Source organism: Mustela nigripes, chromosome 7, assembly GCF_022355385.1.
Source record: "Mustela nigripes isolate SB6536 chromosome 7, MUSNIG.SB6536, whole genome shotgun sequence".
NCBI lineage: Eukaryota > Metazoa > Chordata > Mammalia > Carnivora > Mustelidae > Mustela > Mustela nigripes.
In genome coordinates this window covers 115,004,376-115,024,658 of record NC_081563.1, presented here as the reverse complement: position 1 = coordinate 115,024,658, position 20,283 = coordinate 115,004,376, and the positions used below count along the sequence as shown (strand labels likewise).

The 20,283-nt window shown below is 47.7% G+C and overlaps 1 protein-coding gene across 1 annotated transcript in view; it reads left to right on the top strand.

The window, feature by feature from the left end:
• Positions 1-20,283, top strand: part of NOL4L (nucleolar protein 4 like) — a 130,606-nt gene that overhangs the window by 64,566 nt on the left and 45,757 nt on the right. Inside the window, exon 4 of the mRNA XM_059406775.1 lies at positions 827-936. Coding sequence (XP_059262758.1) covers positions 827-936 — 110 coding nt within the window. The remainder of the gene's footprint in view (positions 1-826; positions 937-20,283) is intronic.

The following is a 20,283-nucleotide window of genomic DNA, read 5'->3' as shown; positions in this document are numbered from 1 at the left end:
GTATGCATTTTAATATCAAGTACACAAGGAAGAGAAATCAAAGGAAAGAAAAAACAAACAGAAGCATATGCCAAGCTGCTTGGTGCTGCAATTGGGGGTTTTTTTGTTTGTTTTGTTTTGTTTTTTTTTTCTTTACATCTTTCCACACTTTGCACATGCTCTACAAAAGGAGCATGGCTTACTTTGATCTTCAGGACGAGAAAGCAATAAATGGGAGGACCAGGCCTCCTCTCCATGTGATTAAGGACGGACCAGACTTTGGGAGATGGGCGCTGGAGGCCCGGGCCAGACCCGTGATCCATATGGTACCTGCCCGTGCTTTTGGGAGGATGCAGTGGGGGTGGGAGATGGGGTCAGGTGGTGGTGGCATGTGTGCCGCAGGAAGCTGGCTCAGACTGGGGTTGGAAGCATAGATGCCTTCGAGGGCCTGGCAAAAGTACTCACCTGAAAATGGGCATAGGAAATGAGAGCTCTTGCCCCATCTGCAAGAAGGAGCTGTGGCAGAGCCGCACTGGTGGGTGGCCCCATGGCCACATGGGCCCTGGGTGACCAGAACTTCCATTTTTCAAAGCAGCCAAATATTCTGGAATTTTAACTTGTGCTCTCTTCCCAAACACAAGCACCCACCCCACTGCAGCCTCTCCTCAGTGCCTTTGGTCCCCATCCACGGGCCAGCTGTGGTAGCTGAGCCGCCAGCTTATGAGCTCAGGCCTGTTCCTTCCTCTTCCTCAGGCTCTGTGTTCTCAGTGTGGGTGACAGGGTGTGGTACCTGCCAGGGGGCCCTGGGCACAGACTCAAAGTGGCTTCCTTTTGTTCTTTCTATCAGAAAACGAGCCTCCCTCTCCCCTGGTCTCCGGGATCATCGATTACAACATGCCCCTTACCTCCACGTACCTGAAGCAGATGAAGTTGCGAGTGATGAACTCCCAGGAACAGGTAAGGCGCCACGTTCCCTCACCCGGCCCGGAAGTGTGCAAACCCGCCTGGATGTGGTTGGTTCTTTCCAAGGTGTGGGGCCACAGCGTGTGTAAACACACTGGGAATCAAAGAGGCCCTTATCTGGTGATCCGGGCCTTGCCATCCAGGCTGAGGGGAGAGAAAGAATGTGTTCCTGGATAGGGGTCGGCTGGGCTGACCGCCCTATGAGGTCCTCAGTGAAACCCGGGAAGCTCATGCTTCTATGAACTCTCCCCAAGGGCATGGAGGGAGGGGGTGTGCCTGAGCTGTAGACCTTGGCTCTTCGGTTGTTCTCTGCTTGCCATTTGTCTGCAATGTCGCTCACCTCTTTCCCCCAGGGAGGTGAGAGAGGGTCCCTGGCTGCTTGCCTGTGGGGGCCCAGGCAGGCCAGAAGGATGGGCTTTGGAGGGTGGCCTGCATAAGATAAGGCCCTGGGGCACCCTGGCTGTCCAAGACTCCCAGCTATAGATTGCCAAGTGCTGTCAGGCACCATGGAAACAGGCTATGAAAAGAAAACCACTCTTGCCTGCCTCCCCACACAGTCTACCTTCTAGCTCTTTGCAGAGCAAGTAGCATGACTGTCCTTTAAGGAAGGACTAGGTGAATGCCACCCGCCTCCCTCCGCCACTGCCTAAAACCAGGGTCAGAATTTCTTATCTCCCGCTTCAGATTTTCTCATCTGTTGTGACATATGAATCTGCCGTATCTTGGAGGCCTACCTAGGGGAATGGGTCTTCCGCCCCCCTCCCCCAACTGACGGTCTGACTCCCAGCCCTGGGTGCATGCTGTCCCACATACTGCCGGTCTCCTTGACAACCCGAGCATGTGCACGCGGTGGGCATGGACGCCACAGCCAGCTCCGAGGTGAAGTAAGGGGATGCGTCCAGGTAGCATCTAGAAGCTGTGGCTCCCAGCTCGAGGAGTGGAGCTGGCTGGCTTGAACACGGCCGGTTCCGCCCTCCTCTAAGCAAGGAGGGGTGGTGTGTCCTCCCAGCCCCTCGCCTCAGCCGCCAAGGGTTGAAGGAAGTAAGCTTTTGTTCTGGATGGTAGAGTCGTTTGTGTCTCTGTGTCTCCTACGTCTTCTCCCCTGAGGTGGTCTCTATTCTATGATGGTGACACCCCTAAGAGTCGTCACGTGATTGAACATAATGTGAGTGAGGACGATGGCGTGGGGGTCTCGAATTCATGGCCGGAAGATTGTTTCTGCGCAGGAACGTCGGTAATAAGGATGCTTTCGCTACTAGTTATAAACTCTGAACACCACTGTGCACATTCTGCCTGAGACGTCTGCCTCCACTCCAGAGTCATTTCTTTTCCTATAACCGTCCACGCGGTCATGAGCGCCTGGCTTCTCACACACTCTTATCACCGTTCTCATCTGTCCCGGGGAAGTGTGGAGCTGCTGGAACAGCTGGTCGTCCAGCCTCACGGCTCTTTCTTTCCTACAAAATGGCGCTAGATCCATCTCACCCCCGGAACCAACCGTGGTCCGTGTAGGCCACGTTGTGATCCCTCATTACTGGATCCTGTTGTAGTTTGTCTTGTTGTACAAATTCTTACTGTCTGTGGGGAATTAAAACTATGGGTTAGGTACATTGGCAAGGATTCAGTCATTCGGCAAATATTTATGGAGCCCTTCTCCATGAGCCAGGCTCTAGGGATGAACAAGTCTTAGGAACTGCTGTTACTGGTTCTTCTTATGATTTGGGGGAAACAGAAACTAATGAAAAAAAAAAAAAAACACACATTAATGCCCAGCTCAGAGCAAGTAACAACGAACAGGTGGGGGAAAGATGAGTCTGTCATCGCAGTGCAGCTGTGATGAAGGCCATGCGTTAGGACACATGGTGCTGTAAGTACTCTTAGATGGGCATGAGGGATGAGTCAAAGCAGGGCTTTGCCTCAGAGAGAGACACATGAGCTGAGATAGAGGTCTGAATGGAAGAGCTCCAGGCTAAGGAAACAGCTTGTGCAAAGGCCCTGTGGCTCAAGGAAGGATAGTACCCCTGAGAATCAGACTGATATGGCTGGTGCAGAAAGTGTAAGGTATTCTGTTGTTGAAGAAAAGGGGAGAAGACACACGTGCTGGGCAAAGAAGCACTCGATGAGTATCTGTGAATGAACTGAAGTTCATGAATCAAGATGGATGAATCACCCTGCTGAGGTTTGGGCTACTCACAGAGGAAAGGCAGATTGTAGGAAGGTGCTTTTCCCCAGGGGGCTCTGAGAGTCCAGCCAGGGCTGGAGGTGAGAGTGGGTATCTCAGAGTCAACTGTGTCTTCCTCGCCTTCATTCATAGTTTCCCTGTAGACCTGCCTTGCACACAACGGGCAGGAGAACCAGCATCGCACCTTGCACATGTGGCCTTTCATCTGCCAGTCTCTGGCACTTGCCACATGGCCCTGAGCTGTCCAGGCCTCGGTCCCTCAGGCAGTCCCTGTTCTATAGCTGGGCATGTGACGAAGCAAGCAATCCCAGTGCTCATCCGATTATTTCTGTGCAGGAGCAGGGAAAGGCCAAGGACCCAGAGGTCTCTGATTCTTCAGCTTGAGTTGGAACGAAAAATACATATATCTGAAGTGGTAGTTTCTCCCCTGCAGAGAAGTCAGAGTTGGGCTCCCCTTGGGGTCCAGGAATGGCCCTGCTGTACAGACGCAGCCAGGGGCCCAGCTCTGCCACTGTCAAACCCCGTGTGCTGACGAGGCTCTGAAAGTGGCTTCGTTTCCTGAAGCATCCCTCTGACCCCGAAATGCTGACAGAGGACACCTGTCGTGTTTGCAAACCACTCGTGCAGGCCGTATGGAAAATAAACCCAATTCTAAAGGAACAGAAGCTGGGATAAGTGATATTTTATTAATGCCAGACAAAGCTCTATATCTAAAAAGTCTGGGTGAGAAAAATCCCGAGAATTCATTTTTTCCAGGATGAGATAGCCTGGGGACAAATAGTAAGGCAAACAGAACGGGACAGGGGTGGGGGAAGAGTTGACACATGAACCAGACAGAACCATGTTCCTTGTCCAGTTGTGTCAAATGAATATGCGGGGAAACGGGCCCTTCTCCACAGATGACATTAGGTATTATGAAAATCTAATAATATTCACACAAAGAAAAAAGATTCTTTTTGAGGGCTGATTCTATGGAGTAAATATGTATGGTGTCCTCAATATGCAAGACATGGGGGGGGGGTCAGAATCCAGCCTCCCAGCACCTCCCTGCAAGGCACAGAGCCCAGGAGCTATCATCACCTTGGCCACCCTGAGCTGAACATAGGAGAGTGTAGTCCAATAAACTCTTTCTTCCCCCTTTCTTGGGAAAATTCTTATAAAGACATAAAATGGAAATCACATTTAGTTGTACCAAGGAACATATGAGGAATACATTTTCTTGGGGGCAGGGTAGGAAGACTTGATGAGACATGGACTGCCTTGGAGAATGCTCTGTAGCGTTCCCTGATAACATGTCGTCCCAGGGAGGGGTGCCACACTCACAGGGCCAGAGGCAGCCGTCAGGGTCCTCTGTGGTGGCTGAGCTGCCCAATACCCCATAGGGCTGTGTACAAGGTGTACCAAAGAGGAGGGCGAGGGTCTCTTTTCTATGTAGCCACTGGGGTTTTGTTTTGTTTCTGCATAACTTGGTTTTCTTTTCTTATTTCTTTGAATTACATAGGTAACACCTGGTCTCAGTAGCCAAAAGCAAAATCATGGTGATGAAAATCACCATCATCTGACCACTCAGGTCACTGTGAATATTTTGGGGTCCAGCCTTCCAGACTATTGAATAGATAGGGGGTTATCCTCTACAAACAACCTGCTTTGCTTTTCCAGTGCTGATTTTCTGTATTATCAGAGCCTCTTTACCCTCTGGGCCTAGATGTTTCTACTTAGCAAATAAGCTGGTCATATAATGTTCCTGTGACTCACTTGCTCCTGCACCCATATCCACCCACCCATCCACTCATCCATCCATCCATCCATCCTTCTACCCATTGCTCACCATGGCCAGGCACGGTTGCAGGTGCTAAGGAGATAGGGATGAACGGAAGTGAGTCTGTGCCCTGCCTACCCTCACAGTTCAAGGACAGAGACAAGGAAAACCGAAATCAACACTCCGGGGTCTTAGAGGAAGAACAGAGGAAGGACAGGGAGGTCAGCTGTGTGGGTGCTGCTGTAGGCACTGGGTTATTATTAATTAGGCACCTGTTCTGGGGCACCTGGGTAACTCAGTCGGTTACGCATCCAACTCTCAAGCCCGCTTAAGATTCTCTCTCTCACTCTCCCTCTGCTCTCCTCCAACCCTTTCCCTCTCTAAAATGAATAAGTAAATAAAATTTGGCCCCTGTTCCGGGCGGAGCATGTCACACCCTTTACCCCTTCCCCTCGCAGCTTTGCAAAGTCCCATTGTCCTCATTTGGCGGATCCCAAAGCCAAGGCTCAGAAGGGTTCAGCACTTGCTCAAGGTCAACCACTGGCATGAATGAAATTCAGATCCCTCCCATCCCTGAACCTGTGCACCCGCAGGGCCCCAAGCCCTGCTTCTCTCCTGATGAGAATCTGGAGCAGATGGGCCGCCCATGGGGTGGGTGGAGGGAACACGTCCTTGGCGGAAATGCTGACAGAGCACGTCAAGGGTTTTGTTTGGCCTGGGAACTGGGACCTGCCGTACATATATGATGCTTAAGGAAATACTGCAAGAGGAATTTGGCTAGGGGGTGGGGTGGGGCTCTGGGGTTGGGAGGAGGGTCACCCCTACCTTGCGAGAATGTTCAGTGGTCTGCGGGGGTACACATATAATTTGATATGCATATTATGGGTGATGTTATCCTGATCTTTCCTGAGATCTGCATGTTTGAATCAAGACCCTAACATAGAAATCATACCCAGATCCGGAAAGAGAGAGACACATCATCTGTTCTCCTTCCCCTGGCACGTACTTCCATTTTATAGATACGGAGGCTGAGACCCCGAGATCTGCTCTTTTTTCCATTCCCCCATCACCTCGTCCGTGGATTCCTTTGCTCTGTCCAGAGCGGGAAGGCTGTCAGCACCTTCTGCAGCCTCCCCTTTCTCTAGTTCCTGAAGCAGCGCTAATGTCCCGCTAATGGTTTTAATGGTCCTCCCAGCAGCGTGTGAAGTGGGGCTGCTCCATTGTTTAAGCCCCAGTGACGGACACTTTTACTTGTCTCCATTAACCTCTGCCTCCCTCTCCACTGCCTCTGTCCTGGCCCGGAGTTTTTTGCCTTGGGTCCTGCAGGGTAGGAGAGCCGGGGAGGATTCCCCTTCTCCTCTCCCCAGCCTGGGGCCTGCAAGCTCCATCACCCCCTGCCCCCGGGCCCCTGGGGTCTCCAGAGCTCAGGCCTGTAGTAGCACTCTCCTAGCCGGATGCCAGCCCACCCTGCTAAGCCCAGACCCTAGAGGCCCCGGGAGTACCAATTCAACTGCCTACCAGCTGTGTGACTTGGGGCAAATGACTTCACTCTCTGTGCTTTCCTACTTGGGGTTGATAAAAATACCCCTAACTCATAATGTCATTCCAAGAGTTAAATGATGCAAAGCAAAGCTCAGGATTTAGCGTGGTGCCTGGCATGTTGGAAGCATGGGGGGAGTCTCGGGGACCTCTACTGCCCTACGCACCTGGTGTCTGATAGACTCCGTGAATGACCTTGTACAAGAGACCAGGGCCACAAAGATGAATAAGATATAATTGTTCTCAAGGAGCTTTTCTTGGTAGGTGGGACAGCAGTTGTGGAACAGTGACCCAGACTAAGGCAAGAAGGGGCCAGTAACCTCCCAGTGGTTCAGAGGATGTTCACTTCTCTTAAAATGAGATCTGGGTGCTTAGTGTAAAGAGAGAAGTTGAGAGATGACAGCTCCAGGAGGACCTGAGCTGATGAAGGCTGGAGACAGTTTGGGGAAAGGAGGAGGGAAAAAAAAATGATGGCAAGGAGGAGGCGCAGAGCATGGGCCTTTCTTGCAGTGAGGCTCCTTGAGAGCCCTGTCCTCGGCCAGTGCTGGAGAGCTGGGCGAGGATCTGGGCAGGAAACGAACACAAGCCAAGTGTGGGGCTTTTTCAGGTTCCAATCTCCCTAAGTGTAGGAGGAATTAATCCACTCCAAAAAAAGCTCTCCACGTCCACTTTTTTCCTAATTGCAATAAAATATGTGCAACATAAAATTTGCCACTTAAACATTTTTTTAAAAAATTATTTATATTTTTTAGTGATCTCTGCACCCAACATGGGGCTCAAACTCACAAACCCTGAGATCAAGAGTCACATGCTCTTTGGACCAAGCCAGCCAGGCGCCCTGCCATTTTAACCATTTTTTAAAAAAAAGATCTTATTTAGGGCTCCTGGATGGCTCAGTTGGTTAAGTGTCTGCCTTCGGCTCAGTTCATGATCCCGGAGTCCTAGGATCGAGTCCCACATCAGGCTCCCAGCTCCCGTGGAGTCTGCTTCTCCCTCTGACCTTCTCCCCTCTCATGTTCTCTCTCTCTCTCTCTCTCAAATAAATGAATAAAATCTTAAAAAAAAAAAAAAGGGTCTTAATTATTTGAGAGGGAGAGCATGAATGGGGGAAGGGGCAGTGGGAGAGGGAGAAGCAGGATCCTAGCTGAGCAGGGTGCCCCACATGGGGATCGATCCCAGGACCCTGAAGTCATGACCTGAGCATGATGACAGACGCTTAACCAACTGAGCCACTCAGGTGCCCCCCTTTTAACCATCTTAAAGTAGACCATCCAGTGTCTTTAAGTACACTCACAACCACTCACTATCCCCCAAATGTTTCCATCACCGCAAACAGGAGCTCTGCAACCATTAAGCAGTAACTCCTGTTCTCTCCTTTTCCAGCCCCTAGTGGCCACTGTTTAACTCTCTGTCTCTATAAATGTGACTATCTAGAGACCAAATAAGTGGGATCACGTATCTGTCCTTCCGTGTCTGGCTCATTCACTTAGTGTGATGTGTCCAGGGTCCACTCACATTGTAGCAGGTGCCAGGACTCCATTCCTTCTTACGGCTCAGTACTATTCCATCCCTTGCTAACCCACATTTTATTTATCCCTTCACCCAGTGATGGACATTTGGGTCATTTCCACTTTTTGGCTAATTGCTTTCACTTTTTAATCTTTTGGACCAGGTTGCAGAACAGGGAAGGATTAAAGCAGGGCTCTGTTCCTTCTCTCTCTAAGTCCTTGTCCCTCTTTGTGGCTTTCTTTTCTCATGAGCACTCTCAGCCCCAGAAGGACCCCAAGAAATGGGTAGACCCAAAGAAGAAGTGAGACTCTGTCACTTCACCTAAACAGTGCCTGATTCCCAGGGCTCTTACTGTGGAGCACCCATGAGCACTGACTCTGGTACCCAGAATGAGAGTTTGATAACAGTAATGATCCCCAATGCCTCTGGCTGGCTCAGTCCCAATAACGTGTGACTCTTGATTTTGGGATCCTGAGTTTGAGCCCCATGTTGGGTATAGAGATTACTTAAAAAAAAAAAAATCTTTAAAACAAAACAAAACAATAATCTCCTCCTTACCCTTCCTCAGGCTACACAGCAGCCCAGGCAAGGTGTGAGCTCAAAGGAGAAATAGCAGAAAGGAGATGTTTCCATGCTCCCTTTTGTGGCTCAGTGTATATAATCTCTGACAGTCCATTAAGGAAGCAGAGGTTCTGATGTATTTCTTTAAAATTAAACCATAATCTCTATGGAATAGAAATAGAATTTAGAACTTTTAAACCCCTAGGGAAAAAATAAAACAAAGAAAACCTGATCAATGTAACAAGAGTAATTAAATGAGAGAATAAAAGAAGAAGCAACCGAAAAGAGGTATAATAAATAGAAAATATAAATAAGCTAACATGAGTAAGACCAAATACCAGTAAATCACAGTAAATGTAAATGGGTTAAATTCTGCTGCAAAGAGTAAAAAAAGCCTCCAATGAGGGTCTTTTAATGGCAAAATCCATTTGGTATTTACAAGACACATTTTTTTAATGACACAAAAACAAAGACAAAAAGAGAAAGAGAAGGCAGTTCTGCGACTATCAAACATGGAAATGTTCAAGGCAAAAATGCACTAAATAGGGCAAAGTGAGATATTTTATGTTGATTACAGGCAGTTTCCCAGTAAGATTTCAGACCTGACCTTGGAGGTCTGCCCTTGGGGGAGGTTGATGAGGTGGTTGGTGATGTGGAACATAAGTAGCACCTTTAGGCTTCGCCATGAGAGGCAGCACCCTTCTTCCAATGCCCCATCATCAGTCTCTTCACCTTTTTAATTTGTGTTACTATAGCCACTTCTCTGGACCAGTATCTTCAAACTTTGAGCATCTCTGTTTTTGCTCTCAGCAATGAGCACAGAGTTGTATATGGAGTGGACCCTGTGGAAATTGTGAGAATGTGGGTCTTTTGCCTTGTTTACCTGGAATTTATTCCTTCTACTCTCCCCACTGGGTTCATCCACCAACACATGCTGGGACCACTTTCCCGGTTCCCAGCTTCCTTCTTTTCTCCCAACTCCTGGCCTTCCTGGTTTCCTTCTCTTGTTCCATCTCTTGCCTCCTGCCTCTCAGACACCCTCAACAGGCCTCTAGGGTCAGCCCACTGTTACTTGTTAACAAGGGGGCACAGCTTACCTCCATGGGAGCCCCAAAAGGACCTGAAACGGCCTTGGTTCCATTTTCAAGACTGAGAAGCTATAGCCCAAACCTTTTTCTGTCTCAGTAAATCCCTGGCACTGTGGAAGTTTTGCACTGCGGCGAGGAAAACAAAAAGCAACTAAAATACTGACCTTGACCAAGGCTGCTGTTTGGATTTTTCCAGGCAAAGAATGATCCTTGGAGCATTTCTGCTGGGAGATGGTGTGCAGGTGTGGCAGTTGCTCTCAGCTTCTCTGCCCTGTGACCCTCAGACTCTCCCCCATAACTCCAGGGTGATTCACGCTCAGAGACAGCATCTCAAATGGCCCTTTATCTTTTTTGCTTTTTTTCTTTTTTTTTATTTGTATGCATTTTTATTTTTATTGATTGAATATATATTTTTAAAAATCATATTGAAAAACAACAGCAGACTCTGCCCTGGCCTCCCCCGTTTAATTTCTTTTTTCCGGAGACAGCCTCTTTTCTTATGTTTTAGCTCTCTCCTTCTGGTTTTGCCTTTTATTTCTAAATAACATATGCTTATGCTGTTCTAAATTTTTAATTTGGGCTGTTTTGTTGATGTTGTTTAATTTCTTGCTGTAGGAGATAAGTGTTTATACTATTACACCCTTAAATAAGTGCATGTATTATTTCCTCTTTCTCCATCCCTCAATATTATCCATACCTCTCTATTTGGATAAATCACTTCAATATCTTTATTATTATGACTGTGCATGCATTATTCATAGCTGAGCCAATTAACATACTGTGATTACATTTCCTTTATTTTGATTCTCCAGAGTTAGCCATTGCCTCTTTTCCCCTCAAACTTAGCCCTTTATCTTTTGGTCTTGTTTATGTTTTGTCATATTTATTTTTATGGGTGCGGATTTCTTTTTTTTTTTTCTTTAACGGCTTCTGTGCTTGAGTCCTTAAAAAACTAAAGGATTCCACTCTACCTTCCATGTTCTCTCAGTACTTTCATTTTTATTTTTTTTAAATTTTTAAAAAGATTTTATTTATTTGACAGACAGAGATCGCAAGTAGGCAGAGAGGCAGGCACAGAGAGAGGAGGAAGCAGGCTCCCTGCTGAGTAGAGAGTCCGATGCGGGCCTCAATCCCAGGACCCTGGGATCATGACCCGAGACGAAGGCAGAGGCTTTAACCCCCTGAGCCACCCAGGTGCCCCAGTACTTTCATTTTTAAAAAAGATATATTGGGGCGCCTGGGTGGCTCTGTGGGTTAAGCCTCTGCCTTCGGCTCAGGTCATGATCCCAGGGTCCTGGGATTCAGCCCTGCATTGGACTCTCTACTCAGCAGGGAGCCTGCTTCCTCCTCTCTCTCTCTCTCTCTGCCTGCCTCTCTGCCTAGTTGTGATCTCTGTCTATCAAATAAATAAATAAAATCTTTTTTAAAAAGGTATATTTATTAGAGAGAGAGAGTGCTTATGAGAGTGAGTAGGGGGGAGAGGAAGAGCGAGAGGGAGAAAGAGAGTCTTAAGCAGGCTCCCCACTGAGCATGGAGCCTGATGCAGGCCTCGATCTCATGACCCTAAGATCATGACCTGAGCTAAAATCAAGCGTCAGATGCTTAACCAACTGACACACCCAGGCACCCCAATGTTTTTATTTTTTAATAGACTACTTTTTAGAAAAGTTTTAGATTTATAGAAAAATCAAGAAGATTTCCCAGAATTCCCACATGACCCACCTGCCCACACACAGAGCTTCCCATATTATTCACATCTTATGTGGTTGTGGTACATCTGTTATAATTAATGAACTAATATTGACACATTATTGTTAACTAAAGTCCATAGTTTTATTTAGACTTCCTTAGATTTTACCTAATTTCTTCTTTTCTGTTTCACATTCCTTTTGGGAATACAACACTACATATTAGTTGTTATGTTTCCTCAGGCTCCTCTTCTCTGTGACAGTTCCTCGGCTTTTACTGGTTTTTGATGACCTTGACAGTTTTGAAACATACTGGTCAGGTATTTTGTAGAAATCTGGAATCTGTCTGGTATTTTTCTTTTTTATTTTATTTTATTCATTTAATTAACATATAATGTATTATTTGCTTCAGGGGTACAGGTCTGTGATTCGTCAATCTTACACAATTCACAGCACTCAGCATAGCACATGCCCTGCCCAGTGTCCATCACCCAATGACCCATCCCTCACCCCCCACCCTGCAGTAACCCTCAGTTTGTTTCCTGAGATTAAGAGTCTCTTACAGCTTGTCTCTCTCTCTGGTTTCATTTTGTTTCATTTTTCCCTCCATTCCCCTATGATCCTCTGTGTTGTTTCTCAGATTCCTCATACGAGTGAGATCATATAATAATTATCTTTCTCTGATTGACTTATTTCGCTCAGCATAATACCCTCTAGTTCCATGCACATTGCTGCAAATGGCAAGATTTCATTTTTCTGATGGCTGCTTAATATTCCATTGTATACGTGTATATACAATATCTTCTTTATCCATTCATCTGTTGATGGACATCTGGGCTCTTTCCATAGTTTGGCTATTGTGAACATTGCTCCTGTAAACATTCAGGTGCACGTGCCCCTTTGGATCCCTGCATTTGTATCTTTAGGGTAAATACCCGGTAGTTCAATTGCTGGGCCGTAAGGTAGCTCTATTTTCAACTTTTTGAGGAACCTCCATGCTGTTTTCCAGCGTGGCTGCACCAGCTTGCATTCCCACCAACAGTGTAGCAGGGTTCCCCTTTCTCCGCATCCTCGCCAACACCTGTCATTTCCTGACTTAGTAATTTTAGCCATTCTGATTGGTGTGAGGTGGTATCTTGCTGTGATTTTGATTTGGACTTCCCTAATGCCAAGTGATGTGGAGCATTTTTTCATGTGTCTGTTGGCCATTTGGATGTCTTCTTTGCAGAAATGTCTGTTCATGTCTTCCGTCCATTTCTTGATTGGATCATTTGTTGAGTTTGATAAGTTCTTTATAGATTTTTGGATACTAGCCCTTTATCTGATAATGTTGTTTGCAAATATCTTCTCCCATTCTTATTTTATTTTTTAAAAAGATTTTATTTATTTATTATGAGAAAGAGCACAAGTCGGGGGAGGGGCAGAGAGAGAGAGAGAGAAGCAGACTGCCTGCTGAGCAGGGAGCCTGATGACAGTGATGCAGGGCTTGATCCCAGGACCCTGGGATCATGACCTGAGCAGAAGGCAGACACTCAACTGACTGAACCGCCCAGGCACCCCTTTTCTTCCTTCCTTCCTTCCTTCCTTCCTTCCTTCCTTCCTTCCTTCCTTTCTCTCTTTCTTTCTTTTTTCAATGATTGATTTGAATTTCACTCATTTTTCTTTTCCTTTTCAAGATTTATTTATTTTTATTTAATTTATTTATTTTTTTAAAAGATTTTATTTATTTATTTGACAGACAGAGATCACAAGTAGGCAGAGAGAGAGAGGAAGGGAAGCAGGCTCCCTGCTAAGCAGAGAGCCTGATGCGGGGCTCGATCCCAGGACCCTGAGACCACGACCTGAGCCAAAGGCAGAGGCTTAACCCACTGAGCCACCCAGGCACCCTTGTTTGTTTTTTTGTTTTGTTTTTAGAGGTTTTATTTATTTGTCAGAGAGAACAGAAGCACAGAGAGCTGCAGGCAGAACAGGCAGAAGAGGCAGAGGAAGAAGCAGGCTCCCCACTGAGCAAGAGGCCTGATGTGGGACTCGATCCCAGGACCCTGGGATCATGACCTGAGCCAAAGGCAGAGACTTAACCAGCTGAGCCACCCAGGCACCCTATTTATTTTTATTTGAGAGACATAGAGAGATAGGGAGATAGAGAGAGAGAGGAGGGGGGGTGGGGAGGGGCAGAGGGAGAGGGAGAGAGAATCCTCAGCAGACTTTGCACTGAGCTCGGAGCCCGAGGAGAGGCGTGATCTTACAACCTGAGCCCAAACCAAGAATCATCACTTAACCCACTGCGCCACCCAGGGGCCCCTTGTCTGATATTTTTCTCTTATAAAACTGGAGTTAGGGGTTAGTTAGCGGAAGACCCCAGACATAGAGTGCCATCCCTGCTCTTGCCACCCTCGCTTGATACATCGAATCAAGGGTACGTACTATCAGTACAATTCACGAGCACTGGCATTGACCTGGGTCACACCTGGCCGCGATCACGTCAGGTTTCAGAACTGTAAAGCTACCCTGCTCTCCATACTGTACACTTTGGCAGGAAGTTGCTCTGTGCAGCCCACTCTTAGGGAGTGGGGTTTATAATTTTCCTACTTGAGGACAAAGTTTCTATATATATTATTTGGAATTCTTTTGCATTTGCCTCTCTCCTCATCTATAAATTTATTTAATCATTCAATAACTTATTTATATGGCTATTTATTTTATACTTTGGGTTATAATCCAATACTACTTTATTTTTAGCACATTTAAAAAAATATTTTATTTTTATTTGACAGTAAAATAATAAATAAATAATAATAAATAAAATAATAATGATAAATAAAATAAGTCAAATAAAAATTTTATTTTTATTTGATTTATTTGACAGAGAGAGAGAGATCACAAATAGGCAGAGAGGCAGGTGGCAGGGGGAGGGGGAAGGAGTCTCTCCACTGAGCAGAGAGCCCAATGCGGGGCTCGATCCCAGGACTCCGAGATCACGACCGGAGCCGAAGGCACAGGCCAAACCACTGAGCTACCCAGGTGCCCCTCCACCTTCAAATACTACTTTATTTCTTTCGATGCTGAAACTATCCCAGCTTGGGCCACTGGGAGCTCTTTCAGTTGGCTCCTGTGCTCTGTTGACATGCTGCGGTTGGGGGGTTTTGGGGTCTGTTTTTATAGCATTTCATTTCGTATGTTTTGTTTTAGTGTTTCTTTACTTCCTGGCACTGTAAGATGCTCTGGGCTTATCTTGTGTAGTTCCTGCCCTAATGCTAGAATCAACCACATCTCAAAGGAGCTCTGATTCCTTTTACTGAAGGAATTAAAAACCATGATGTCAGTGGCAGGCGTGCTTATTGCAACTGAGGTGTCTTTCCTTTTAGACCCTTTGGGCTAAAAAAGCCAAAAATAAGCACATTTCTATTTTTCAATTAATCTCTGATCCATTTGGAGCTTATCCTGATGTACTGTGAGACATGGATCCTGCTTTACCCTCTGTTGCAGCATCATTTCTTAAAGAATCTGTCTTCTTCCCCCATTGATTTTAGATGCCACCTTTATAATCCACTAAATATCCGTCTGAAACAGAATCTACTTCAGTCCATGGGCCTCTTTGTCTATTCACGTACCAGCCCTAAACTGTTTATAGTGTGAAGACTAATATGTCTTCGTATCTAGTAAGAATGGTTCCCTTCCTTGTCCTTTTCAGAGTTATCTGAGCTTGTAAAGAAAGTTATTTGAAAACAAGTCGTTTAATGCCTAAAAATTTTGACCTCTCCTTGTTGGTGGGGTAAAGGTAACACTGAGGCACTGTTGATCTGACCATGCAAATATGAAGTCAGGACACTTTTACTGCAGGCCTTTCTGTTTACCAAAAAACAAGGGTGGACTGTGAGCCAGGAGCATCATGATCCCAGGGGTAGAATCTGGGGGCGCTAAATAATGAACAGGGTTCCCAGCCTCCTAGGGATGGTATTAAGCAAAGTAAGGCATTTCTACATTATAGAGGGACAGTATTCTTGGAAACCTCTCTTTGAGAGGACAAAGTAGGGAGGGAAAAAACCATGGTCAAGCATCTTCTTAAATTTTATTTTGTTTTGTTTTGTTTTGTTTTAAGTAAGCTTTACACCTAATGTGGGACTCGAACTCACAGCCCCAAGATTATGAGTTGCATGCTGTACTGGCTGAGCCAGCCAGGCACCCCTAAGTATCGCTGTTACAGGGCATTGTTTTAGGGACCAATGCACATTATTGAGAATACGCAGGTACTTTCTGGAAACTTTGCTGCAGTTTCCAGATACTCAAAGAAAATGAGCATAATGGCTGTTTGGCTAGGACAGCCTGGTTCAGAGATCTGCATCTCTTCTTTCTTCTTGCTTCCCCGAAGCTGCATGGGGAAAAAGGCAGAAAACAACCAGCATCCTGTCTCAAAAGCCAGTTGCCTGATGGAGCCAGTAGCTACTCCCAACCTGAACAGCTCATTGTCCCCATCAGTCCTGAAAGGTTCAGTCCCCTTCCGGGCTGCTGACATCGCCCCCCATACACTCGAGGAGGCCGACCTGGCCTTTCAACCTCATTATCCAGGAAAGAAATGCACACAGTGCCCATAATTTACTGGTGCAGGCAGGAGAGCCGCCTGGTACCACAAGCAGATTCCTGTGTGCACCGGGAGCCCCGCCGCGGATGCTTTATCTGTGTCAGGGGAAACACTGGGGGCAAGGTCAGGAGCCGCTTACCTGCGCTTCCATAAACGGGAGGCGGCAGCTGTCTTTTAAGGACTAGAGAGATCTGGCAGGAAAGGAGGTGTCTCTCCTGGGCTGGGCCAGGAAGGAGCAACTCAAAACATCCAGATGGTCCCTGAACCGGCAGCTGACCTTGTGACCTTCCCCCCCACCCCCGCCCCAGCCCGACTGAGACCCACGGGGGCCCTGCCTTGTGACTCAGTCCTGTTGGATTGTTGTTGCAGTTTTTAAACACCTAACCTCCTAACGCCAGTTCTCAGAGTATCTCTTTCATCTAGAGCAATTGGGGTGTATGGGACAGGGTACTTTCTCCAGCTCTCCCTGTCTTTTGCCATATTTTTTGGAGGCCAGGACCCTCGGTGGCTCTGTCGAGCCTTCCACCAAAGACCCTGAAGTACAGGTCTCTGGGCCCCCTGAGACTGAGCATCTGTGGCCGGTGGCTTCCCCACAGATTCTTGACCCACCTAACTCTTGCCACCCCTCTGGCTCCTTCTCACGAGGGGTGCAGCTGGCTCTCAGCACCCAAGCCAAGAGCTGCTGGAGGAGATCTGACCCTAGGCGTCGGGCAGGCGGGCTGGTGGGGGAGCTGGGCCTCTGTCACCAGACCTGGGGGTGCGGGAGGGCTTCAGACGTTTCAGCAGCTGATGTCTGGAGATCAATTAGAGATAATGGCTTTGGGTGGACGCAGAGAAGCATGGCCAAGATTTTCCTGGTTATGATCGTGTTTACCTCATTAGCAGCCTTTTTTTTTTCTTTTTTGAGGGTGGGATGGCACAGTGTTGCACTGTGAATTTGTCGGCTGCTTTGTCTAGCTGTTGGTGACCAGGCGTGGACCCCAGGCAGCCAGTAGCTTCCCCCAGCTCCCCTCGGATGGAGGAGACGGAGGTTCACAGCTTCTGCTCACAGCCTACCGGACCCTTGCCCCATCAGACCCTTGCCCTCCCTGTGACCCCGTGTTTGTATAGTTTTAAAATTTTTTCTTCCTTCGTCGGTAAAAAAAAAAATCATTGAGGTTCCTACTATGATCTGGACCTTGTTCTGAGCACAGAAGATACAGCAGTGAAAGAGACAAGGAGCCTGCTCTTGGGGAACTCACAGGCTGTAGCAAAGATAAAGAAGTCAATAAGAAAAAATATGCGAAAGTGAGAAGTTTGGGACAGAGAATTAAAATACGGGTGGTTGAGGGGTGCCTGGGTGGCTCAGTGAGTTAAAGCCTCTGCCTTTGGCTCAGGCCATGATCTCAGGGTCCTGGGATTGAGCCCCACGCCGGGCTCTCTGCTCCGCGAAGAGCCTGCTCCCCACCTCTCTCTGCCTGCCTCCCTGCCTGCTTGTGATCTCTCTCTGTCAAATAAATAATTAAATCTTTATAAATAAATAAATAAATAAATAAAATAGGGGCAGTTGATAGACTGCACCTCTGGGTGAGGAGGCCTCTCTGGAGAGGTGGCAATCCCAGCCCAGACATGAATGATAAGAAGGAGCCAGACCTGGGGGCAGTGAAGGAGAAAAGGCCTTGCAGGTGGAGGAAACAGCAAGTGCAAAGGCCCTGGGGAGGCACAACAAGGGGGCCAGGACAGAGGGAGTAAGGCAGAGACATGCTTATGATAAGCTTGAGCAGTCTGTAGAAGACAGCTCTCTCTGGGCCCGTCAGCTGGATTCAAAGTCTGTTTTATGCAGTGTGAAACCTCATGCTGCATTTTCCTCCACCAGAGGAGAGCAGGAGCTTAACTGGGGTGACAGTGAACAGAAACAAGCACCCAAGGGAGAGCCCAGGGGCTCTGGCTCTAGGTGTGGCCCTGCCGCTGAACAACTATCTAACTTTCACTTCTCCATGCTGTAGCTTCCCTGTTACTGAAACAGCAGGTTTTGGCCAGACTTCAGTGGTTTCCAAAGTTTGCTCTTTGACAGAGGAACCCCTTTTTTCAAGGAAATTCTTCCGAGGGGGAAGCCTAGCATCTCAGGAATCAGCAGTAGGCAGGCATGTGGCTGGCAAAGCTGGCAAAGGGACCAGAGCTCTGCCCACCTTCCCCTCCTATGCCCAGGCAGCACCCCCTCCACCCTTCCATAGGACCCCAATAACAGGGCCTGGGTAGCCCTGAGCTTGGAGCTGGAGTGCTAGAGACAGGCAGAAGGGCTCAGCCCAGCATGACCACAAGCAGCCTGGCCTCAGGCCAGCCCTTCTCTCTTTCCTGTAGTTTCCTCCTCAGTAGAAATGAGTAACAGAGCCCATGCCTTGCTATCCCTATGGTTGTTTCAAGGAGTACATCTTTGGAATGGCTCTAAGTGCCTCAAGAGAAAAATAGCATAGAAGCAAAAGATACTTTTTAACTGGTGCACTGCTGTGGCTCGGGAAATGTCCCGGCACAACTGTGCAAAGCCTTGGCACCTTTCCCTCCTGCGGAGTTTTTAGGGAAGGGACATAAATGCTTGTTTTCTCCCAGGCACCATGCGTGGACGTAGCCCTCTTCCTTAGTCTTTTTAAGGAGTTGACATTCTAGAGAAAAGGCCACGTAGGAGTGAGGTCCTTGCTGTCCAATCCATCCGCATCCTCACTCAGGAATCCCATGAGTCTGTCAGAGATGCTTTTGAGTACAAGAACAAAAACTCAGCTGACTGTATAGCCAAACATGAAGTTTTATTACTCCTGAAACAAGAGGGATAGAAGAGCTGTGGTTGGTGTTAATGTTGTTGATGCATCTGTAAAGTTGCTGACCTTTTCCTCATGTTTGCAAGTTGGCCGCTGTTGCCCCAACCATCTTGTCCTCATTCAAACTGAGAGGAAGATGGGAAGGGGTGGTATAAGCTCAGTCCAGCGAAGTAAAATCTTTCCCAGAAAATTACCAGTAGACTTTTGTTGACATAGCACTGGCCAGTGTCACATGGCCACCCCCAGCTGTAAGGGAAGCTAAGAAAGAAAGAATTTTCCCCTCTCTCTAGTTGAGAAAGGGAAGGAAGAAATGTTGAGTTTGGGTAGCAGATAAATTAGTCCAAAGGATCTCCCATGGCCTGGGTGCCATCAACTGAGCTTGCCTTTGGTATTAAGATGCCAAAGGACTGCGTAGGAGAAAAGAGTAATAGGGAAAGAAGCAGAGGAGAAGCAGGGAAGAAGGAAGAGAGGAGGAATGGTTGTTGGAGGCCTTCTGTGTGCCAGGTGCCCCACATGTCTGGGGAAACTGAGGCTCGGTCTCAGAGAGCTTAGGCAACTCCTCCAAAGTCATAGAACTAGTGTGAGAGAGCTCCATTCCCTGACACATGAATGCTATTATTTCCCAAGGGAAGGAGAGAGAGAGAGAGAAAGGAAAAAGAAGGTGATAGTGAAGGTAGGGACAGGCCAAGGTCTCCAGCGGCCCCAGCACCATCGGCTTCATGGGGAGGCCCAGGTCAGCTTAGCTCAGCCCCACAGTCCTGGCGCTAGGGGTGGGACCCAGCACACAGTAGGCGCTCAGTAGACGTTTGTTGGCTGATGTCATTGTTACAACTACTTTCACATTGTCATCGGCATTATGGTTACTCAGGTTCATGCAAGTGCTCTGCGCTAGGCGCTAGCCACGCCCCCCGCAGGCGGCTCGGGCAAGTGTTCTGAGCTGAGCGCTAGTGACGCCCCCTGCAGGTGGTTCGGGCAAGTGTTCGGAGCTGAGCGCCAGACGCCCCCTGTAGGCGGCTCTGTATTTAAGCCTCACAGAAGCCTTCAGAGAGAGTTCCTGTTGTTCCCCAACTTAGAAATAAGAAAACCAAGGCCCAGAGAGTGCCTGAGGTTACGTTGAGGAAAGGTCTGAATGCAAACAGAACACAGCCCAGTCACGCGCTCTCCCGCCCTGGAGCTGCCCACCAGGCACAAGACTCCAGCCATCAGGCCTCTTTGGGGCACCTGGGTGGCTCCGTGGGTTAAGCCTCTGCCTTCGGCTCAGGTCATGATCTCAGGGTCCTGGGATGGAGCCCCGCATTGGGCTCTCTGCTCAGCAGGGAGCCTGCTTCCCCCTCTCTCTCTGCCTACTTGTGATCTCTGTCAAATAAATAAATAAAATCTTTTTTTTTTTTTAAGATTTTATTTATTTGTCAGAGAGAGCAACAGAGAGAGAGCACATGCAGGCAGAGTGGCAGGCAGAGGCAGAGAGAGAAGCAGGCTCCCCGCTGAGCAAGGAGCCCAATATGGGACTCGATCCCAGGACCCTGGGATCATAACCTGAACCAAAGGCAGAAGCTTAACCAACTGAGCCACCCAGGTGTCCCTAAATAAATAAAATCTTTAAAAAAGAAAGAAAGAAAGAAAGAAAGAAAGAAAGGCCTCCTT